At 36.5% G+C, this 24915-nt stretch overlaps 3 protein-coding genes across 3 annotated transcripts; 2 read left to right on the top strand and 1 right to left on the bottom strand.

The window, feature by feature from the left end:
• Positions 1-9749: 9749 nt before the first annotated feature.
• LOC122297217 (protein RADIALIS-like 4) lies at positions 9750-11548 on the top strand. Its single transcript, XM_043107201.1, has 2 exons — positions 9750-10427; positions 11310-11548. The coding sequence occupies exon 1, from the start codon at positions 10146-10148 to the stop codon at positions 10383-10385; it is 240 nt and encodes a 79-aa protein (XP_042963135.1). The 5' UTR covers positions 9750-10145; the 3' UTR covers positions 10386-10427; positions 11310-11548.
• Positions 11549-16906: 5358 nt separating this feature from the next.
• On the top strand, positions 16907-17707 carry LOC122301611. Its single transcript, XM_043113018.1, has one exon. It carries the CDS (start codon positions 16907-16909, stop codon positions 17705-17707), a length of 801 nt encoding a protein of 266 aa, XP_042968952.1.
• A 6217-nt stretch (positions 17708-23924) lies between these two features.
• LOC122301610 (uncharacterized mitochondrial protein AtMg00820-like) lies at positions 23925-24371 on the bottom strand. Its single transcript, XM_043113017.1, has one exon. The coding sequence runs from the start codon at positions 24369-24371 to the stop codon at positions 23925-23927; it is 447 nt and encodes a 148-aa protein (XP_042968951.1).
• Positions 24372-24915: the final 544 nt, after the last annotated feature.

Below are 24915 nucleotides of genomic sequence, written 5' to 3'. Positions count from 1 at the left end.
TACCCTTGCCCCTCTTATAATCAATAGTAAAGTCATATCCCATCAACTTGGACAACCACTTCTATTGAGCCTTAGTCCTCACCTCCTGCTCCAACAAGTACTTTTAAGGCCTGTTGATCACTCCTGATCTTGAAAGCCCTTCCCAACAAATATAGTCTCTACTTACTGACTACAGATACAAGTGCTAGTAGTTCCCTCTCATAGGTTGATAACAACAAGGCTTTACCCTTCAAAGCCTTGCTGTAGCAATAGGCTAGCCCTCTTGCATGAGGACAGCCCCTAAGCCAACACCAGAAGCATTACACTTGATTGTGAAACTTTTAGAGAAATATTCAAGTAACCTTAAAACAAGAGGTTCAATGACAACTTTCTTCAATTGTAAAAATGCTTGAGTTGCCTCCTCCTTCCAAGCAAATGAGTATTTTTTTAACGATTCAGTTAATGGTGCTGCTATAGTACCATAATTCCTTATGGACTTTCTATAGTAGCTTGTAAGGACCAGAAACCCTCCAACATTGAATGAGTCACTCCAACATTGAAACAATCTTTGAGGGTTTAACTTTAACTCAACTACCCGATATCACATGACCTAAATAATAAATCTCTTCCATTCCAAACTTGCACTTAGACATTTTTGCATACAAAGTGTGTTGCTTCAACACCTCCAACACTGATCTAAGATGCCCCACGTGCTCTACCAAACTACTGTTATAAATCAGAATATCATCGAAGAAGACCAACACAAATATTTTGAAGAAAGCCCTAATTTTATCATTCATCAACCATTGGAAAGTGGAAGGGGCATTAGTAAGGCCAAAATGCATTACTAAGAACTTATAATGGCTTTGATGAGTTCTAAAAGTTGTCTGGTTCTGCTTGACCAATGAGATTTCTCAGATGAGAATTTTGAGTTTTAAGATTAAGTATTAAAATATTATATTTTAATATTATTATTATTTTAAAATTTGAAAAAGTTAAGAAAAAGTTGAATTGTTTATTATATTTTGTATGAGGATTTAAGAAAGTTATAATGATGAGATGAGAATTTTGTATTTAAGATAAAAAATCTTGATGGCCAAACACAATCTTAATATCTTCATCTTTAACTCTAATATGATGATAACCTGATCTCAGGTCTAGCTTGGAAAAACCTTCACCCCAAACAATTCATCAACCAACTAATCAATTATAGGTATAGGAATTTGTCATTGATGCTTTCTTGATTAAATGCACGGTAGTCAATGCACCTTCTCCAACAACCATATGCTTTCTTCACTAATAACACCGGTGAAGAAAAAAGGGCTTTGACTTGGCCTCACTACTCCAGGTTTCAGCAAATCCTACACAATTTTTTCTATTTCAATTTTTTGGTAGTAAGGATATCTATAAGGCCTAACTAAGATGTGTGCAGTTCCCTCTTTCAAGGGAATATGATGGTTAAAAGCCCTCATTGGAGGTATCCCTACTGGCTTCCTAAATGCTTCTTTGAACTCATCAATAACCTTTGCCAACACCTGAACTTGACTTCTAGGTTTTTGACGTTGTTCCACTGCCCTACAGAAACCAAGTTTGTTTCCTAACTAGAGAGGACTTAAGGCAATTCTCCCCAGTCAGCATAGATAAATTCTCAGTGTTCATACCCTGTAAGGTTACCCCCTTGATTGTCCCTACATGAAGCTCATAAAAATTCTTGTGAAATCCCAATTAATTGGCCCCAAAGTCTTCAACCACTGAACTCCCAACACAATGTTATAGCCCCCAAGGTTAATACATGAAAAGGAATTGTGAATTTATGGCCTTTAATCTTGACTACTTCCTCACACCTATGGACTAGAATCATTATGGATTCTTAACTTGGTTGTCTGCACCACAAGTGGATCCAGGAAGTTATGAGTACTTTATGAATCTATTAAGATTTCTACTAAGCAAGACTGTATCATTCCCCATTGAATGTCTTTTCTACCAAGCCATTGAATTCCTTAGTGTTTTCCTTAAATTCCACTATTTCTACTACTTAATCCTCCACTTGCAAGAGATAAACTTTTGGAGCCTTGCACACATGCTAGATTCCACTTCTCCTCGCAGTGGTAACAAAGACCCTTTCTTATTTTTTTCATCCATTTAAGTAGATGAAATCATCCAAATTGGAACACTTGGCATTTGTGATCTATTCCCTTCCCACACTGAATCAAACCCTTTATCAGTATTTGTTTCCCCATTCCTCCATTGTATCTTGGCTGTCAATAAATATTCTGCTTGGATTTTTCCAATCCAAAAGCTGCTTTGAGATTAATAGGATTGAGCATTCGTACAGGCAACTGAATCTCATCCTTTAATCTACTTAGGAAGCAACTCAATTTGTGCCTCTTACACAATCCCTTAAGCCTATTAGATAGACCCTCAAATTGAGACTTATACACAACCATAATGATGTTTTCGTATTATAAGCCTTCATAGGATCATCATAAGCTGTAGGGCCAAATCTAATTTGCAAGGCTTTAACAAAAGAATCCCACCGAGTAAACACACCACTATCAATAGCATCACGGTACTATATCAGAACCTCACCCTTCATATGATAGGAAGTTATCACAAGTCTTTGGCTCGCAGACATTTGATGAAAATCAAAATATTAGGTTGACTTGAAAATCCATCCTGTAGGATTGCTCCCAATGAAATGGGGAAATTCCAACCCTACTCCCTTAGGTTGAGAGAATCATTCTTCATTATTAACAATTCCAGCCTCATAAGGATCACCCTTTGGGACATTTATGTCGTGGATTGCATAACGATAGTCATCCTATTGTATTTGTAGAGCCTCTTGCTACTTCTACATCCCTTCTTGATGCATCTTCAGAGTTCCTTGAGTTCTTGTTACCGTGGGAAGATCAACCTCTCTAATACCAATTGTCATGTGCCTTCTTCTACTTAACAAGAACCACAACACATAATTCAGAACTAGAAAATGAAAGAAATCCAAGATTTCGAATCTTGATTCTTGGAAGAAGCCTTTAAAAGACTTCCAACCTCCAATTGAGTAGTAACATCAACAAGTCTAAACAAACATTCTCCTACAAGTTCCCAGTTTTATACTCTTCTCTATTACAAAATGACTACGTTTTATTACATCTAAAGAGCTTCCTTCCTGCGTATTAAGCCTTTGTCTTTAAACACACCGCTTTACTTAAATCCGCTATGCACCGTTTTGACCTAATTTTGTTAATAGTCGTAGCACCCAAAACGCACAGCTTCACTTAGTCTTAACCCACCATTTAATTAGGGGTGAGAAATCGTGTTTTCGGGTCATGTTCGTGTCATATCAAGAACATTCGACTATTTAGGTCAACTCGAATCCAACTTGTTAAGCTAAACATATCAAACTTTCAAACCTTAACTCAACCCATTTAAATAAAGGGTTATGTCATGTCACCTGTTTTGACCCGTTTAATAATTAATTAGAAACATGTTGACATTATACAACTCATTGAAACCTGTTTGTTTCATGTAAATAAGTTGAATTAAAGCGCATAACTCATTCAACCAGATTGACATAATTTTACATAAAAGTTAAATCTAAATTTATTAATAATCACAAAAGAGTGGCTAGGGGTCTTACGTTCTAATAAGTGGCTTTAAACAACATTCAATAGGCTTTTGACACATAAGCATTCTAGGGAAAAATAATAAAAAACCACACTACAGACTGAGTGGGAGTACTGGATCTTCACAAAATCCTTTTTACTCATAACTTCAATTTAAATGGAACAAGCAGAAGAACACAAGAATGGAAAAAAGAAATGGTTTACTACCATCCTCTGCTCCTTTTGGGAGTTTGTTCATAGCAAATAGAGTAAAGGCAGTTGACTACCCTACATTTTGGATCTTTTAGGGTGAGAGAGAGAGAAAGAGAGAGGCTAAGCAAATAAGAAAATGAGAAAGTGCAGGAGGGAGAGAGAGAGAGAGAGAGAGAGAGAGAGAGAGAGAGAGAGAGAGAGAGAGAGAGAGAGAGAGAGAGAGAGAGTAATGATTTATAATTTTGTTATTTACTATGTACTATTTTATTATTCTATTTTTACAATTCTTATGTGTCAAAATCTTATTGGTGGGTGTATAAACCAATGTTTCAAGTACCGTACCGTACTTGTCGGTACGGCTGGCATATACCATACTGGCCACTAGTTCGGTACAGGTATTATACATGTTTCGTACCGGCTGGTATTTCGGCCTTTATTTTTTTTTCATTTTTTCAAACTGTAAGTTTATTTTTTGACCCCCAATTCAAACTAGATTATTTATAATATATATATGTATTTATGTATAATTTATTCATATATAGATTGTTATTTTAGAATATAATTTTTATATATTTATATATATAATTTATTCATATATCGACTATTCCGAAACGGTATCGGTACCGAAATATTTCGTTCCAGTGCCTTGACAGGTACGACATCAAAACTTTGGTATAAACCTCTTCTGCACTCCATCCAATTTTAAGTTAATCTCTAACCACAATATCTTAATATATATATATATATATATCAATATTTTTCAAATTCTAACATATAATAAAACTAATATTACAAACGATATAATAACAAATATGAATATAGGTCTAAAATTACAATTACAATAATAAAAATATAAGCATACTAAGAAATACTAATATTATAACTTAACAATAATAAAATTTTAATTTTGAAATAAATTCTAAACGGGTAGAAACGAGTTGATTTTGTGTTAAGGAGGTTGTTCCGTTATTGACCCGTTTATAAATCGTGTCTTAACGAGTTAATATGTTTTGACCCGAACTTGTTAACATTAAACTTAAACCCTCTAATTTCCTATTGTGTTCTTGTTGAATTCATGGGTCGTGTCATATATTGCCACCTCTACAGTTTCACCTTATGTTAGTTAGAAATCGTTGCTCACTCGATCACTTCCCAGCACTACAAAACACTTCATAGCATCACCTTACATAATTTTTCATGTGGGTTTCAAATTTACAATTTTTTTTTTCCAAAGGGTTGCATGAGGCTTCCCAATAAAGGACTGCAAATATAATTTTTCTTTAAAAAATATTTTTTTTAGAGAAATGCTATATACAATCATAGAGTGTGCAAGCGTTGTGCAATCACTTTGAAAAAAAGTGTGATCCATTATTAAAAAATTAATTTCTTTTCATATAGGTCCCGTATTTATTCACTTTTTTCAAACTGATTGCATGACGCTTGCGTACTTATGACTACAACTATCATTTCTCTGATCATATATATATATATATTTGTTTTTCAAAATAATTGATTTTTTCAAATAAGATTTTGATGATTGGTCCAATTTTAGCGAAGACTTGGCTGCTACTATCTTTAATTAATTAAGGGTGGCAAATTGTGTTAGTGGATTGTGTTCATGTTATGTCAGGTCGTATATATTATACTATATGGATCAATTTGAACACGATCGGTTAAGCTTAACATGTTAGATTTCCAACGATCCGTTTTGAGCCATTTCAAACCGTTTATGCAAATAGATTGAATTGACCAAAAAAATTCATATGGCCTGATTAATATAATTTTACATAAAAATTAAAATCACAATATCTTTAAAAAATATAAAACTAATGACATAAGTCTAAAATTACAATCCAGAAGAAGTGTGGGAGAAGATCGTGACTCAGGAGAATTGACTTAATAGAAAATTGAGAGAGTGAGGGTATGGAGAGACTTAGGGTTCGGTTTGGCACATAAAAAATCTCATCTCAAACTCAAAATTTTCATATCATCATTACAAGTTTTCCAAATTCCTATAGAAAATATAATAAATAATTCTTTTTTTTTTTTTACTTTTTCAAATTTCAAAACAATAGTAATATTAAAATATGATATTTTATTATTTTATCTTAAAACTTAAAATTCTCATCTCAAAATTTTCTATTACCAAACCGATCAAGAAATATGAAATAAGGTTAGAGTATTTTTATTTTTAAGTTTAAAAAGATGTTATTGTAATTTTGAGTAAAAAATTTTAATGGGTCTAAATGGATCACTAATGAGTTAAGCGGTTGACACGTTAGTGACCCTTTAATGAATAGAGTTTTAACGAGTCAATCCCGTTTTAATTCAAGTATATTAATATCAAATCTAGACTCGTTAATTTTATTTCGTATTTGTATTACATTAAGATATCATGTAACATATTCCCACGCTTACAATTAATGCCGTGGAATGTGTGTGGGAGTTAAGTTTAAATTCAAGCCGAATCCCCCAGACAAAAGCACGAACTCGAATTCAGCAATCCTATGTTTCAACATGTTGGGAATGAGGGCTGCCATGGCCCACAAAAGAATGACGGCTCAATTCATAAGAAGCCCAGTTATCGGATGAGAAAACCTGCTCTCCTTGACATTGGGTTGGCATTACATGCGATGTGAAACAAAAGGTGATTATTAAATAAGAATAATGCTAGCGAAGCATTACAAGTGGTCACTAATCTCTCAAATGCTCATTCTGATTGGAGTCAAGCAGGGTGGATAATAAAAGATGCTACTTAATTCTTTTGCAAACTAACTGTAAGACATATTAGAAGAGCTTGCAATAAAGCAGCTCATGTTCTTGCTCGAAAAATATTCTCTCTTAATAAGAATTTTATAGGCATGAAAGAAATTCTATTTTGTATTCAATCGATTATATCTCAAGAGATGCTGTAAGACTTGTTGAGTAATAAAATTATTATTCATTTAAAAAAAAAGGGGGACAAGGCCAAAATGAACAACCTTGCAAGCTCTTTTTTTTTTTTAAAATAAAAAAAAAAATAAAAAAATGAGTTTCACTAAAAGAAAAAAATTAATTTATATTTTTTCATAGTGAGATTATTATTATTATTATTATTATTATTATTTTATGAAAGGTATGCACGATATTTGTATATGTCATTATTTATTGAGTTAAAAGTATGCACGATATTTGTATATGTCATTATTCATTAAATTACAAGTATGCGCGATATTTATATAAGTCATTATTCATTGAATAAACAAGGCGACAGGAGTGACGTGTCAATAAATAAAGAAAATCATGTGGTGACAAAATATAAGTGATACCGGTCCCAAGAAGCTACAAGAGGGCAAAAAATAAATTGGAATCCATAGGCTTTGTTCCAAATAAGTGGATGGATCGTATGAGGTGATAAGGATTCCAAATATCAGGAAGATTATATACAGCAAGGTCCACTACCGGTACAGATTCCCAGTCCTTTTTTTGGGAAGTCCCTCTCAACCAATGATATGAACTCCAAAGCCCCAACCCCTCATAGTCTTCCAATTAAGCAAACTAAAGCCCCTCATATGAAACTTTGGGGTATTCGAGAGAATAGGCTATTGCTTGTTGCAGTTTGAGCATCTAGCAACAGCTCTAAGCAATATACTGAAAGTTTGTGTATTATATAATACCTTGCACTTGGAATGCCGTAAATGAATATTTTTAGTGAAATACTTTAACCACGAAGGAATTTTACTAAAATAAATTCATAAATTTGTGTGATTTGATGTGATATATTATATTATAAAATTACTTTTATTATCAAATAGATCAAGCATATCACATTAAATCACGTCAATTTATGAATTTATTTTCATAAAATCTCTTTATAGTTATAATACTTATAGTTTTTACTTTAGCTCTACTTACAATTGTGTAAAGTCAAAATCCATAAAACATAGGACAGTTGACACCCAAATAAAGAGTGGAAATTTCCTTTTCCATACCGGCTTATTCCTTTACTGCAGAAAGAAATTTCTGGACTCCAGAAGCATTCTTAACACTGATATGACAAACCCCACTTGCAAAAGGTCGGCCCATGGAGCCAAATAATTGCTCGGTATGTAAATGAGATACTGGGTATCTTCCTTGGATATTATCTCTAGTTGAGAAATATACCTAATATTCCAAGCAGCTATATACTGTCTCTAGTAAGAACTTTCGGTCCATACCTTGGTTGGAATAATAGCAAGTGGAAGAATCAAAAGAGCCACAATGCATGTACCAAACAATGTCTTAGTGGAGAAAGAAAGGGCCATAATAAGAAGAATGAACTAGGAGATATTTGAATATTTAGAAGGCAGAGGCCCAGTTGGATCAATAGAACCAACTTGAGCTCTTTTGCCAGTAAAAGTGGGAGTGATCGCCTTCAACTCACCAGGACTGACTCCACTGTATTTGGAGTTCCACATAGCTTTTGGATTTGAAGTTAGGTGTCAAATCTTGTTAATGAGTCGTTTTCGTATCGTGTTAAAATATATATATATAATAATATATAGGTCAACTCTAACTCGATCCGTTAAACTTATAGTGTCAAAATTTCAAACCCTAACATGATCCATTAACATAATGAGTCGTGTCGTGTTAATCCGTTTTGACCCATTAGTAAATATTACAAAATAGGTTAACATGACACAATACGACTTGTTTCAAATTATTTATGTAAATGAATTGAATATACCTGAAATTAACCCGTTTGATCTCATTAAATTTAGTATAATTTTATATAAATGTTAAAATCACAATATCAATAAAAATTATAAAACTAACTACAAGTTTAAAATTACAATCCAAATAATAAAAATATCGAAATTGAAATTATTACAATTTTACTTTTAGATATAAGGGTATAATTGTAATTTTAACTTTCTTAACGTATCATAATGGGTTGACTCGTTATCAACCTGTTAAACAATCGTGTATTAATGGGTCAATCCGTTTTGACCCAAATCCGTTAAGATTAAACCATAACCCGCTATTATCGTGTCGTATTTGTATTGGGTTAACGGGTTGCATAACATATTGCCATCCCTAGTTTGAAGTAGTATTTCTCTTCCTTGTACCAAATTGTATACTGATGAACAAGAAAGCATATTTACAATTGAACAAATTGATATCAAAATCAAGAGTAGAACCCCCAAAATTTGAGAGAGAGGGAGGGAGAAAAGGGGGGGGGGGGGGGGGGGATAGGGAGAGTCCATGATAAGGAGGTGATCATTTGCCTCTTTCCCAAGACGGCTATCACTTGGTGTTATTTATCATCACGGTCGTTTTAGTAATTCACATGCTGATCCGTTCTGTATTTGGGTCTACTAATGGATGAGATCCATCCATAAACGAAATTTTAACACCCCAGAAACCATAAGAGGCCTTGTTGCCTTGTTAAGGGAGAAAGTGATATCTTCCTTTGTAGTTACTGGGATGCTTCGCTTCCGCACACCCACATGTTCCCGCGGTGACCTATGAGATTTGTTAATTGTGCTGATTGTCCAACCAGAGAAAGTTTATAAGCCGCAGCATTACATTGAGGCCGCTAGGAACCATGATGTTATGCAGACAAGGCCAATATTTTAATCCTTTAGTCCTTTACAGGTTACAAAACTTATATGTAAAAGGAAAATCTGTCCAATTGATAGATGAGAGACAATAAGGGCAAACTCTGTTACCAGATGAAAATACCTTTTGATTGGTCTGAGTTGCCTTAAGATGACTGAGTTAATTTGTGAGTTGCTGCAGTTTGCAGTGCGGTAAACATGGTTAGCATGGTACATCTCATTTTGGTTAGAAGATCAGGGATTACACGTCTTCTCCAGCCCCCAGATATTAGCATGGTACATCTGATCCTTTTATCCACCGACTTATCACTAATAAAGGAAGTTCAACTTGCTAGTGTAATCAAAGAATATTGTCTGGTCAAAATTTTATAAAGGACCCATCCTTTTATCTCTGATTCTCCTCTTTCACTCGCTCTTCTTTGTCCTGCTCCATTTGTGGTTCCTGAGGGGGCGGGTTACTTTATTTTCTGCCCTTTTCTCGAGATATATTCGCCCAAGTGGCTGAATGCCACCATCCCTTTTCCTCCTGCTTATAAGGAGCTCCCTCGGTCATCTCTTTCCCACACCACATTTGACTTGGAGTAACCTTCCTTAATTGAAACAACCATTCTATTATCTTTCTTCCCTTTTGTGCTATTCACTTTAGACAACACTCTATCATCCACATTCAGTTTCCAACCTATTTCCTGACTAACATCCTCCAGAGCCTATCAAAATACCCTTTTACATTCAGTGTTTCACTCTTTCTTGTTGTACATTAAAACATCCTCCAATGGCATCCAGCTCTCTCGCTTTTTCACGTGGCTGTAGCTCCTCTTGGACCCCTCAGGAGAACAAGAAATTCGAAAGGGCACTGGCTGTTTATGACAAGGACACTGCTGATCGCTGGCAGAAGGTTGCCAGAGCTGTGGGTGGAAAATCTGTAGAGGAGGTGAAGAGGCACTATGAAATCCTCATAGCGGATGTCAAGGAAATTGAATCTGATAGAATCCCATTTCCCAATTACAGGTGAAATGGAAAGTAAAGGCCAAGGCATTGAGTATGAGCGGCAGAGGTAATACACTAGTAGCTAGTTTCTGCCCAGTACTCAGTTTCCAAAACCCCTTCACTTTTTCAATCAGTATCTGCAAAAGTAATCCATATAGTGTATAGCCATGTTGAATTATGATCAATGAAAACAAAATTAATGCCAGAATTCTACGTCCTTATTCAAATTGGGATATCCCCACTTCATTTTTTTAACCACTTCCTGGCCCTTATAACCATCGGAAACACCAGTTATTCTGTTCCCTCATCGCCTTGTCCTTGGATACAATTCCAGTGGTAGGGCCAGGCAATAATGCTGGAAAGTGAAGGTGGTTGTGAACCCTTAAGTGCTAGTTCTACGTACCACTAATTTCTCCAACTGATCATAAGTCCATCATCCTATACACCTAACTGCTTATTTTAAATTTTATTTAATGACAAAGGCCAATTCCTGACCACACTCATGCAACTTCTTATCCTGTCGCCAAGCCAAAGAAAGCCCACATGAGATGATCTAATCCTAACATTTCTGGATAACATCTAAATGGTTCTATGCTTACAAGTTCAAACACTGCCATGTGAGATTCAAAGCTTTGGCCTCTCTTTTCTGATTTCGATGACGATTCTCCTGCAGATCTAACTCAATATTTTATTGCTCATTGAAAAAAATATATATTTTCTCTTTTCATTCCTAAGGAACCTTTAGTTGTTTGCCCCACCAATTAGTCTTCATTCACAACCAGATCTTTCAGAACCCATCTGAAACTTTTGCCTGCATTACTGCTTTACTTGATAGCTTTTCTATGGTTTGGATGTATTATTCTTTGCCATACTGATCATAACCTTTTCAGATAATAACTGTTTTTCTTCAGACTAGAAACACTTATCCTACTTTCTGATTGGCATGCAGGTCTTGAAGTATCTAAGGTTCCAAATTTCCAATGGAGTTTAAGGAGATCTTAACGTATATCATATTTTGCAAAGAATTATCGAATTATATCACCTTCTTCTGTGGTTATGTTGTTTACCCCTTCTATATACGTTTGCTCTTCTGTCTTTGTCATGTCCAGTTCTTCTGCCACTCTTTTAGTTCCGTTTCCCTGTATGAAGCAATCATTATGAAGTAGAGGAGATTTCCACTTTTCTAGACCCGTTATGTTATGATTGGTAATGCACAAAGATAAGCCGACACTAAATAAAACCACCCCAGTGAAACATTCTCGCAATGTGTTCTACAAGATGGAGAATTTCTTCACCTTAATGTTTGTAAAATTACTAATATTAGAGCAAAAATAGAAGAACGTCTAGTAAAAATCTTAAAGTAATCTAAAAAGGTGGAGTCGGGCTCTATTTGCCGGCCATGGCCTTCATACACACCTTCTAGAGTAGCTCTAAAATCATTTGATAATGATGGGCCAAGGCATTGGGGTGGATATATATATATATATATATTTTAAAACAAAACCTCGTTTCCCCCTCCCCCCACCCGATTCCCTCTCCGCCCACTCGATTCCCTTTCTCAGCTCACTACCTCACCCAGCCTTGTCGTGCGCCACAGGCAGCCACCATCGGCTCCCCCTCATGTCGGCCACCTCCAACCATTTTCAAACTTCCACATAAGCTCCCATGCGTAGCACCCTCTCTCAACCAGAAATGAGTTCTCCTAAATGGTTTGCTGCTACCACCGTCACAGTTGTCAACCTCCAGCCCCACCTTCGAGCAACACCGAGCCCTTGACCTCCCTCCTAGCCACCGTCAAGCTTCCATAGCACGACAACCCTCTCCCTCTCTTTCCCAAAATGGGTTTCACCCATACATGGGTTCTGCCCCTTACCCCTCTATATGCTGCAATCTATGGCTTCCAAACACCACCTCGAGCCTCCCTCAGCCACCACCAACTCCCTCAGCCCTCCATACTCAGCCATGCCTCTCATTTGGCCTAGATGGGTGACGAGGGGTATGGGTAGGGGAGAGGATGGAAATGCTGGGTGGGGGTGGGGCTGGGGCTGGGGCTGGGGGGAGGATACCGACACTGAGAGGGGTAGAGGATGCCGACGAGCGTGGTGGGGGTGGGGGTCTTGGGCGACACGGGGGTAGAGAGAGAGAGAGAAAAAAAAAAGAATATGAAATGTGTGAAATGAGAGGGAACAGTGGGAAATGTGGGTTTTGTTGTAGGGGTGTTTTTGATCATTTTACTCAAGGACACGTAGGGTGTGATCCGGATGATCCTAAATAGTGGTTGCTCCCAATATTTTCTCATATTTTAAACACTTTTATGTATCTACAAATTAAGCAAGCAATCACTTAAAATATTACATATCAACATGTAAGATTGAGAATGAGAAAATCTACAGCGAAGAACAACATTTTTGAAAGAAAGAAAGGCCTGATCAATGTGTTGGATATTTCAATTCTGTTTTAGAGCCAAAAAAAGAAAAAGAAAAAACAGCGTTTTGCTTGTATGTCTAAAATGAAGTTGGTTTTTACCTATATATAAAAACGCACCTTCAATGATTGAAAGATAGAATATATTGGCTTGGTATCACTTTTGTTATAGACGGTAACTGTTATGTATGTGCTTAGAGAATATGGATTGAAGTTTCCAAACACTAGGATGGAATTTTTATGACATTTTTCACATTGGAAGATGCCATTTTTTATTTTATGAACACATTGGCATGGAAGACGTCATAATTGTGCATGCAAGAGGCTTGTGCTTCAAACTATTTAACAAATAGATGGTCAATTGAGTAGATTAGGATTAGAGTAATGCTAAATACAATCGTAAAATATGGAAGTGTTGTGCAGTTGCATTGAAAAATAATAGAGTCTATTATAAATTATTTTTTTTTTCATGTCGATCACGTATTTATTCATCTTCCAAAATAATTGTGTAGTGCTTGTATACTCATGACTGCAACTATCATTTCTCTTAGAATCAATAGAACAACAACAACAATAATACTAATAACAAGAAGAAGAAGTCTTATTAGTTAGTAGTGATGAAAATGGTCACAACCCACATTTAAAATGCTTTGTATTAGTATGATAGCTATGATCTTGTTCATGTTATAATATATTACTAGTCATAAACTTGCGCGATACATAAGAATAACTAAATTTATAATTAAATGAAAAATATTTTGTGTAACTTAATTAGAATGTCTCGATGAAAAATAAAAAAAAATAAATAAAAACTAGAAACTTTATAAAAGTTTCAAGGTTACCACTGATCTTCAAAACTTTTGTTGAGCAACTTGATCTTCAAATTTCACAAGCTTTGTTTGAGGCAAGAAAGAGACTGAAAACTATTAATAAAAGGAAAAATATAATTACAAGCACAATTGTATATTAATTTGTGCACCAATATGATGTGATTGGTCAAAAAGTAGATTTTATTAAAAACAATGTTAATTTAAATTTTAAGTATGGATAAATCAGTATTGGTACACAGATTAGTGCGCGACTATACTTGTATGTAGCAAAACTCTTAATAAAATGTGTCTCAATAAAAGAGCTTATGTTGAGAAAACAAACAAGAAAGCATTAGGAAGACTAAAAAACAAAACAATAATTTTAAATTAAAATTAGTAATTTTGTTAAATATTCAATTTTCATTTGATAATTTTAATTTTAAATAATATTATAAATCCAACTGGAAATATTAGTTTTTATTCTATAATTTAACTTAATGATCTATAATGAAAATTCCAATGACATTGCTTAATTTGCTTCATATCATACGAGAAAAAGTCTAAAATTTAAAAATTATATAATATATGATTTTTAATAAAATTAATAATTTAATAGGACACTTTTTTTTTTTATTTTTCTAAATTTTTTAATTTTTATAAATTTAGCTTAATATTATATATAATAAAATATTGATAAGAATGGGGAGTGGATGAGCACTAACTTTTATTCGATAATAATATATTAAAATAATTGATGATCATATGGCTTTACGAGAGTTTTACTCTTTATTTTTAAAATCATATAAATTATTATATCAACTGTTGTAAATATATGAATATAGTAAAATATATTCCGTATATTTGATGGATGACCATTAGAATTCTTATACATTCATGTATTATTATGTTGGAAAAATCTAGTTATAAGTACAACTGTGCACTAATATGTGCATCTATCTAATGTAATTGGTCAAAAAATAGATTTTATTGAAAATAGTGCTAATTTAAATTTTAAATATGAATTAATTAATATTAATATGCAGATTAGTACGCGACTTTGTTTGTACTTAACAAAACTCTATTATGTCTCATATTCATGTATTCTCTTGATTTCTGTATTATCATTCCCTAAGTTCATATATTCATTTAATATCTTCTCGTGCCTATAAAAGAGAGTTTTGAGGAGCATTTATTGTAGATACACAATAAGAAAGTTGAGAGAAATAATATTAAGTTCTTGAAGAACTAGTTTCATATATTGTGGTATTTCAATTCTCTTATTATTTTTCTTTAATTTACAACACGTTATTAGCACGAGATTCTAACCAATTGTCATAATCTTTTGATATTTGACATTGAAATCTATCTGTGAGATTTTCTCTAATCAATGTAAGTCTTTTTACAATTTTATAACGTCACTTTCTAATCATCATGTTAACATGATGTGTTTATAAATATTGATATCTATTAAGAATCATGTTATAACATATGTTCTATATAATTATCTTTGAAGTAAAATATTATAGTATCAATGCAATTCATATGACTTGATAGAGAAGCTGACGTGGCAAGGAAGAATTTTTCTCTCTATTCTGGTGGGGCGACTAGGGTTGCATGTGTTCAGCTGCCTGTTCCTTGCCGCCGCCGGCAGGGCAGGATGTTGGTAGGGAGCCTGTAATACATGGAGAACAGGGGGGGAAGGTTGCGAATCCTATCCAGGGTTTTGTGGAGGTGGTTGCTGCGAATCCACAGTTGCTTCCGAGTGTGAATCTGCCTGTTCGTGAGCTGCGGTTTCAAGATGGTGAAATGTATTTTCACTTTACAAAGGCTGAGATTCAAAAATCTGCTGAGCCATTTCGTTACTCTGTGGTGTTGAAATTTCTACGACGTAGGCCATCGCTGGATCATGTTCAGGGCTTCATTAAGACGAGATGGGGCTTAAAGTCCACACCAGTGATTGGACAATTAAGAAATCCACGGAATGTTCTGGTTCGGATGGCGAAAGAAGAGGATTTCATCTCTGTGATGGCACGAGGTAACTCAGAGATTCATGGGGTGCCGTTTCGTGTATCCCATTGGAGTCCAGAGTTCAACGAAGACGATGATTCACCGTGGGTTCCAATATGGATTACGTTACCAGGGCTGCCACCAAATTTTTTCCAGGAATCAATTTTAAGGAGCATTGGGAATGGGCTCGGTCGATACTTGAAGAGAGATAACGCCACGGCGTGTGTGACTCGGCCAAAGGCTGCGAGAATATGTGTCGAAGTAAATGTTGCACAGCCGGTTCGAAAATTTTTCTGGTTGGGGCCACTGGGTCTTGCTACGAGTCTTTATCAGGAGGTAATATACGAATCCATGCCGAAATTCTGTGTGGTTTGTAATAAACAGGGTCACCTGGAAGCAAGGTGCTTGAGGCGTGAATGACAAATGGTGGACAAAAAGCAAAAACAGAGTTCTACAGTAGATGAAAACAAGAAAAATCAGGGCAAAAACGTATGGAAAATGGTCGGAAACAGGGGCAGAAACAATGCTGGGGTGGATAAGGAGAGGGGGGAATCTTCGAAAGCTAGAAGGGAGGCTATCCTTGAGTCAATCCGGATACGTAATGAAGGCAGTAGAGTGAATACTCCGAAAGTGTGGTTCGTCTCGCAAGGGGGGGAAATATATGATGAATGGGAGGATATCCAATGTGAGGAAGTAGTACGGGAGACGTGTAGTAATGGTGGAGAGGTTCAAGCTGAAAAAGGAGATGAAACAGATAGTGATGAAATGTTAAAGGAAGTCAGCAATGTTCGGAAAAGGAATCAGGGAGGTAAATGGGATAATATTATAGCACAAGACTCGGAAGAGGAAAACCAGGAAATTGGTGTGTTTGCGGAGCCGAGAAGTTCACTTCGTTTGGTGGATGAGGCATTGGAGTTTGAACTAGGTGAAGGAGGGGATCGCGAATTCCGGTTGAGTGGGGAGGACTTGGTAATGAAGGTGGTTCCGTATAGAGCAGGATCTGAGGGAGAGGATGAGGATGGGCTGAATGAACTAGCAGAAAAAAATTTTGAGTCCGAACCGGAGATGCAAGTACCGTTGAAAAATTTGAAAGGGTTAAGGAAGGAGAAATCTATTGTGCGGATTGAGCGGCGGACTCGCTCAAAAAAATTTACTTAATTTAATGAATATTCTGATTTGGAATATTAGAGGAATTATTTCGTCGAAAAGTAGATTACGACGTATTTTGAATAATTACCGACCGTCAGTGGTGGCTATTTTAGAACATTTTGTAAATATGAATAAATGTAGTAGATGGGGGCGATGGATGAAGCTGCCGTCGTTTGCTAATAATGTAGGGGTTGGAGGAAAAATATGGCTTTTTTGGGAGGATGAGATTGATTTTGAATTCATAGCTATGTCGGATCAAGCTATTAGTGGATGGTTTATCAAAGAGAATAAAAAGATTCTGGTTACGCTTGTTTATGCGAGCTGTTTTAGGGAGAAGAGACTGGAGCTTTGGGATTTTTTACGAGGGCAGAACTCTGGTGGTAGTCCTTGGTTTGTTGGGGGAGATTTTAATATTATCCGGTATGATAATGAAAAAATAGGAGGTCTTTTAAGGGCCCCTCGTGCGAAAAGAGATTTTAACGATTGTATCCATGATTGTGCGTTAATGGATATTCCTTGTATTGGGAATAAATTATCGTGGTGTAATGGACGAAGAGGAGGTAGAAGAATTTGGGCAAGATTGGATCGTGTGATGGTTAATTTGATGTTTTCGAATTTATTTGGAGATGTAAAACTATCTTATTTGCCGAGGACGTCATCCGATCGTGCACCAATGCTGATAACACTTACTCGAGAGCGGGAGGTTGGTGTTCGCCCTTTTAGATTTCTTTGGATTTGGGGCTCGCACGATAGCTTTATTCCTATGGTTCAGGATGTGTGGAACTCTGATATTAACGGATGTGCTATGGTCCGTATAAGCAGAAAATTAAAAGTACTGAAAGGTGTCTTACGGAAAGGGAATAAGGAAACGTTTGGTCGAGTAGAGGAGGAAATAAAAAGGCTGGAAGGACGCATGGTAGAACTGGAACTTAACATTACAAACTCATATTCGGAGTAACGAGAAAATGAATTGATAGATTGTAAACAGGAACACCTGAAATGGGTGCATAGAGAGGAGATGTTGGCTTGTCAAAAGTCCAGAATTAAATGGCTGACTGAGGGGGATGCTAATACTAAATTCTTTCAAGCTTCTATGAGGTTAAAGAGGAAAAGTAAGAAAATTGAAAATATGCGTTTGACAGATGGTACGTTACTCACATCTGCAGATGCAGTGCATGAGGAGGCCGTCCGGTTTTTCCAGGAACTACTTACGACGTCAAGCGTGAACTGGGAATCGGATGATCTGGGTTTAATGGAACAGGTTGTTTCGGGGGCTGAGAATGACATGTTATGTGCTGAACCTTCTCTAAAGGAGGTGAAAGATGCTCTATGGTCGATTCCAGCTGATAGCAGCCCGGGGCCTGATGGCTTTGCTGCAAGTTTCTTCATGCTTACTTGGGATATTGTGAAAAATGACTTGTTAGAAATGGCGTCCGATGTTTTTGCAGGCCAAACGTTTTCTACTTTCTTTGGTGCTACAAACTTAGTATTGATTCCGAAGGTTGATGAACCTGTTGGCTTTAGCCAATTTCGACCTATTAGTCTTTGCTCCGTTGTTTACAAAATTATGACAAAGATTATGGTTTTCCGAATGGCTCCGATTTTGAAAAAAATTATATCTAATGAGCAGGCTGCTTTCATTAGAGGAAGGAGTATTTTTGATAATATGTCGATTGCTCAAGAGCTAGTTCAAGGCATTAACAGGAAAGTCAGAGGGGGAAATGTGATGATGAAAATTGATATGGCAAAAGCTTATGATCGAGTTAACTGGAGCTTTTTATTGACGATACTTCGGAGGTTGGGTTTTTTGGAAAGATGGTGTAGCATCATTTTTAATGCTATTTCATCTCCTTACTATTCAGTAATGCTTAATGGTTACACGAGAGGGTTTTTCAAGGCTTCGCGCGGGCTTCGACAAGGTGATCCTCTTTCACCTTATTTATTTATTTTATCGGAAGAGATTCTGTCGCGTATGCTGAAAAAAGAGTTCCGGACGGGACATATTAAACCTTTTCATTCTAGTGGAGGTTATGTGATTTCCCATTTATTGTATGCGGACGATCTCCTTATTTTTGCTAATGGAGGAAGGGTGTCTTTACGTAATATTATGGAGGTGTTGAGGAGATATGAGGGAATGTCCGGTCAACTAATTAATGCAAGTAAGTCGTCTATTTTTTTCTCTTCTTCTTTTTCGGCTGAAAGAAAGATGGCCTTGAAAGATATTTCTGGTTTTATCGAAGGAAATTGGCCGTGCACCTACTTGGGGGTACCTCTTTATGTGGGACGTATGAAAAATAATTTTTTTGACCCGTTTTTGGCTAGAGTTCAGAAGAAAGTAGCTGGTTGGAAGAGTAAAATCTTATCTTTTGGGGGAAAAATTGTTCTTATCAAACATGTGCTTAATAGTATGCCTATCCACATGTTATCAGTGATGAATATTCCAAAAGGGGTTATTTCGGGGCTTAAAAAGATTTTGTCAAATTTCCTATGGGGTTACTCGGCAGAAAATAAAAAGAGGAAATGGATTTCGTGGAAGCAAATTTGTTTACCGGTAGAGGAGGGAGGGCTGGGTATTCGAGCATTTCATGAAGTTCAACAATCCTTGATGATGAAGTTTGCTTGGAAATTAATAAAAGGTGGTACGATGTGGTCTGAATTTTTTGCTTCAAAATATGTTGGAAATGATCATGTGTTTTCAGCTATGCAGAAAAACAGAGGAACCAGATTTTGGAAAGGAGTGATAGATATTATGCCGAAAGTGCTGAGTAATTCGAAGTGGTTAATTCGGGATGGAAATGTTAATTTCTGGATGGATAACTGGTTGGGCGATGGTCCCTTAATAGCGTCTACGTCCATTATTGGAGATGAAAAGCTGCAGGTTAAAGATGTGTGTGATGCTTCAGGGCCTATACTGCATCGGATACAGCCTCTGGTTAATGACGCTAACTTGGCAAAAATTATGGCAGTAGGTGTGCGGCTTAAATCAGGACCAGATATTTGCGTCTGGAAACATACAATAAATGGGGAGTTCACTACAAAATCAGTGTGGCAGTTTATTAGAAACAGGGGAGCAGTGTGTACTTGGAAAAGATGGCTATGGAAGGAATGGATTCCAAAGAAGATGTCATTCTTTGTTTGGAGAGCTAGAAAGAGAGCAATACCGATTGATGAGGTTATTCGAAGACTTGGAATACCCATAGCTTCAAAGTGTGAGTGCTGCGAACAGGCCAAGGCAGAAACGTTTAACCATTTATTCTGTGAGGGGGCAGGAGCTCAAGCAGTATGGAAGTTCTTTGCTGATGCATGCCGCATAAATATTGCACACATTAGAACCTGGGAAGGTATGATGTACTGCTGGTGGAATAAAGCGTCTATGAACTCTCAGGTGGGATGGATTAGAGGTTCTCTTCCTATTATCATATCTTGGGCAATATGGAGGGCAAGATGTGAGGCAAGGATGGAGGGTGGAAAATTTATGTCTCAAAAGATAATCCGATCAGTTAAAGTCTGGATTAGAGATTTGGCATACAAAATAAAAACCTTTCAGCACATAGGTGGAGAGGATAGAGAGACAATGAAGCTGCTTGCATGTCCGGTAATCCCTATTTCACCAAAGTCTGTTAAGCTAATTGCATGGAGGCCCCCAAATAGAGGTAGAATAAAGTTAAATATAGATGGTGGCTCGTGTGGAAACCCGGGTCCAGCGGGGGGAGGGGGAGTTTTACGGGATTATAGAGGAGATGTGATTGGGGGGTTTGCACAGGAATATGGAAATGCTACTAATACTACTGCTGAATGCAGGGCCTTATATGATGGTCTTCGGCTATGTAGACGGTTAAATTTACGGGATGTATTAGTTGAATCGGATTCTGCAGTTATTGTTGGTTGGTTAGCTTCCGGGATATGCAAATATTGGTTCCTTTGGGATTTTTGGGACGAAGTGCAAATCATGGTGAGGGAGCTGAATGTTCATTTTCGGCATATATATAGAGAAGCTAATATGGTGGCGGATTTTTTGGCAAAACAAGGAGCGAGAGGATTGGCGTTAGAGTTCACTGATGCTTCGGAAATTCATGGGCAGTTTCGGGGTTTGGTAAGGCTAGATAAAATAGGGATGCCTTATTTGAGAAGATGATTTGTAATGGGTTTGTTTTTTGTCTTCTAAGGGTGGGGATTGTTTGGGTCATTTATTTTGTGATTGTTTTATGGTATTCCTCCGCCATACGTGAGGGTCTTTTAATAAAGTTAGGGACGGGGTCTCTCATAGACAGGAGACCTTTGTCTATTTCTTAAAAAAAAAAAAAAAAAAAATATGACTTGATAGAGTTTATGGGTTTTGTATATATTTTTTTCTTAATTTCATAATATCTACTTAATCGATTTTTAATATATTTATTATAGATAATATCAAATCTTACAAAATTAGAATTTTTTACTCTTGACATTTATGGTAACAATTACTTATTTTGGATCTTAATGCCGAGATCTATCTTCATACAATGAACCTTAGAAATACTATTCAAGAAGAGAATGAAATATCCCCGCAGAATCGTGCCAAAGCAATAATTTTTTTTGCCATGATTCTATGGAATAGTCTAAGGAAGAGATACAAGCACTAGAAGACCTTAATCCTTCCAAAGCCTCGCTATGATTGGATGTACTTAAAATTGCAAGATTTTAAAACTTCTGAATACAATTATGCACTTTTCAAAATAAGCTCACAATTGAAATTATGTGAAGTGAAAGTTATTAATGTATATATGTTAGAAAAGACATATACCACGTTTCATGCCTAAAATGTGCTCATGCAGTAGCAATACCGAGAGTGCAAATTTACAAAATATTCTAAACTAATATCTTATCTATTAATAGTTGAATAGAACAATGAGCTTTTAATGAAAAATCACAAGTCTCATCCAACTAATTCAACTCCATTGCCTGTAGCAAACCTTATTTTATAATAATAAAGGAAATCGTGGACATGTTAGGAAAAGTTATAAAAATAAAGGAGACTATACTCAAAATTACACAAAGAGGAACTCATTATACTATCAGAAGTGGAACCACACTGAGACAAAAAAGGATGAAAATAAAGGTTTACAAAAGAAGCCTACGAAGTACTATGAGGATAAATGTTATACGTGTGTTATGAATGAATATTAGTCACGTAGTTGTCTTACACCAAAACATTTGGTGGACCTATATCATATCTCCATTAAAGAAAATTAAAAAAAAGGTTGAAACGAGTTTTGCTGATAACAATAATCCAGTAGATGTAACTTATACCCCAAATAGAATGGATCTCACCCACTTGAATGTTTTTTTATTTCTTTGTGAACCCTAACGAAAATACAGATTTTTTGATTGGTGATGATTATGGTTATAACAATTAATTTAAAAAAAAAAGTAAATAAATCACTTACTTTTTGTTTAAGAAGAGAATGGTATCCTAATTTTATTGATTGCTATCGCATAAGGGCGAGTAATACCGTAATAACATGTAAGACACTTGGGATTTACAATATTTAATAAAATCATTCCAGGCATCAAAACCAAGTAAATAAAAGTAACCTATACAATAAACTCAACAATAAATCAATAAGCCAACCTAAACATCCTTATTTGTAAACTAACACAACAAATAACAATAAATCAAACAAAACAAACTAGACATAAAATCACTTCCTTTCTTATTCAATATTTTTCATCATAATTGTTAAGAAAAATAATCTGTTTGTATTTCACCGAATTGTTATTATATAATGAAAGAATAATCAAATAAATAGATACAAAGTTTAGGCTATCTATGGAAACTAATCAAATATGGAAATAAGTTACAAATACAATTCTATGACTAATTGACTAATTGCCTAAAATCAAGTAATGCTGATTTGGAAGTAATTGATGATTGTTTTGATTTTGTGCAATTGTGATTCTGTCAATACTCCCCCTCAAGTTGGTGCGTGGAGATCCTTAATGCCCAACTTGTGAAGAAAATGATGAAAGAGCTCATGTCCCAATGCTTTAGTGAAAATGTCAGCAATTTGCTCATGGGATGGAGTGTGCACAGCTGTAAGGAGCCCTGAACGAATTTTATCACGAACAATGTGACAGTCAATCTCAATGTGTTTGGTACGCTCATGAAATACAGGATTGTGAGCGATGTGGAGTGCAGATTGATTGTCACAATATAGGCTAATGGGCTCAGAATGAGGAACCTGAAGATCAGTGAGGAGTTGTTTTAACCATGTAAGTTCACAAGTGGTGACAGCCATGGCGCGATATTCAGCTTCAGTAGAAGAACGAGCCACTGTGGTCTGTTTTTTTGTGCGCCAAGAGATAGGACTGGTACCAAGCTGAATGAAGTAGCCTGTAGTGGATCGACGAGTGGTGGGGCAGCTGGCCCAATCTGAATCCGTGTAAGCAGTAACATGCAAAGTGCTAGAGGAAGAGAAAAAAATGCCTTGTCCTGGGCTGCCTTTGATGTAGCGAAGAACACGGGTGGCGGCTTGCATGTGAGGAACACGAGGAGCATGCATGAATTGACTGAGAATATTCACTGCGAAGACGATATCAGGATGAGTGATAGTCAGATAAATAAGGCGCCCAACGAGTCGACGATAGGCGCAAGGATCGGTGAGAAGAGTGCCGTCACGATCGGTGAGCTTCAAATTTTGTTCCATCGGAAAATGAGCAATTCGAGCACCAAGTTGGCCACTATCAGAGAGAATATCAAGGGTATATTTTCGTTGATTGAGAAAGATGTCTGTCTGAGAACGAGCAACTTCGAGGCCAAGGAAATTTTTGAGAGGACCAAGATCTTTTGTTTTGAAATGGGTGGATAGAATGCTTTTGAAAACGTCGATCTAAGAGATATCATTGCCAGCAACCAGGATGTCATCAACATAAACAAGAACAATGGTAATGCTGGTCTGGGTAACAAGAGTAAATAAAGAATGATCTGCCTGAGACTGATAGAAACCTGCATCAAGAAGCACAGTGGTTAGTTTGAAAAACCAGTTGCGGGAGGCTTGTTTAAGGCCATAGAGGGATTTTCGGAGCCGACAGACGCGAGTCTCCCCCTTAGGACAATATCCGGGTGGTGGAGTCATATAGACTTCTTCGTCAAGGTCGCCATGCAAGAAAGCATTGTTGACGTCGAGTTGATGAATAAATCAATTTTTGGTAGCAGCAACAGCCAATAAGCAGCGGACTGTGGTCATTTTGGCAACAGGAGCAAAAGTCTCATGATAATCCAAGCCTTCAACTTGAGTGTAGTCCTTGGCAACTAGCCGAGCTTTGTACCTCTCGATAGAACCATCGACCTTGAGTTTAGTTTTGAAAACCCATTTACAACCGATAGGTGTCTTACCAGGAGGAAGAGACTCAAGTGTCCAAGTAGAATTTTCTTCAAGGGCACGAAGTTCAGCAGACATAGCTTCACGCCAATGAGAATGGCGAACAGCAGTGGAATAACAAGAGGGTTCAATAGAAGTGGTGAGGGCAGTTAAAAAAGCAAGATGAGAGGGTGAAAAACGAGAATAAGAAAGAAATGCAGATAAAGGATGAGTAGTACCTGAGGTTGAAGTAGCGGATGAGGATGCAATGGGCTCCATGTGCATGGTCGAGCAAACATAATCCTGAAGATATATGGGGCGAGTAGTGGTACGACGAGGATGAATAGAGGGAGAAGGTGGTGGAGGGGTGGGGTCAGCAATTGTGGTGGAGATAGGAGGAGGAGATTATGGAAATATGGGTTCAGGGACAGGGAGAGGAATAACAGGAAGAGAGGTATCGGGGAGATCAAGGGTATCCTGGAAAGGAAAGATGTGTTCATGAAATGTGACATCACGGGAATAGAAGACAACTTGGGTGTCAAGATTGTAAAGCTTGTATGCCTTACGAGTAGCGGGATAGCCAAGAAAGACACATTTAGAGGCACGGGGAGAAAATTTGTTGCAGGAAGCATGGAGAGTTTGAGCATAGCAAAGACACCCGAATACACGTAAGTGAGCGTAGTGTGGTGGAGTATTAAAAAAAAGTTTAAAAGGAGATTTATTTTGGAGAATGCGACTCGGGGTACGATTAATGAGATAAGCAACATTGAGAATACAATCACCCCAAAATTTGAGAGGTAAGTGTGCTTGAAATCGGAGGCTACGAGCG

This window comes from Carya illinoinensis, chromosome 2 (genome assembly GCF_018687715.1).
Source record: "Carya illinoinensis cultivar Pawnee chromosome 2, C.illinoinensisPawnee_v1, whole genome shotgun sequence".
NCBI lineage: Eukaryota > Viridiplantae > Streptophyta > Magnoliopsida > Fagales > Juglandaceae > Carya > Carya illinoinensis.
Note: the sequence above shows the minus strand (reverse complement) of the source record. Positions and strands in the feature narration are given on the sequence as shown.

Bases quoted from the DNA above. Each gene is read 5' to 3' on its own strand.
- LOC122301610 (XM_043113017.1), bottom strand. From the start codon at position 24,371: ATGCACATGGAGCCCATTGCATCCTCATCCGCTACTTCAACCTCAGGT.
- LOC122301611 (XM_043113018.1), top strand. From the start codon at position 16,907: ATGAAGCTGCCGTCGTTTGCTAATAATGTAGGGGTTGGAGGAAAAATA.
- LOC122297217 (XM_043107201.1), top strand. From the start codon at position 10,146: ATGGCATCCAGCTCTCTCGCTTTTTCACGTGGCTGTAGCTCCTCTTGG.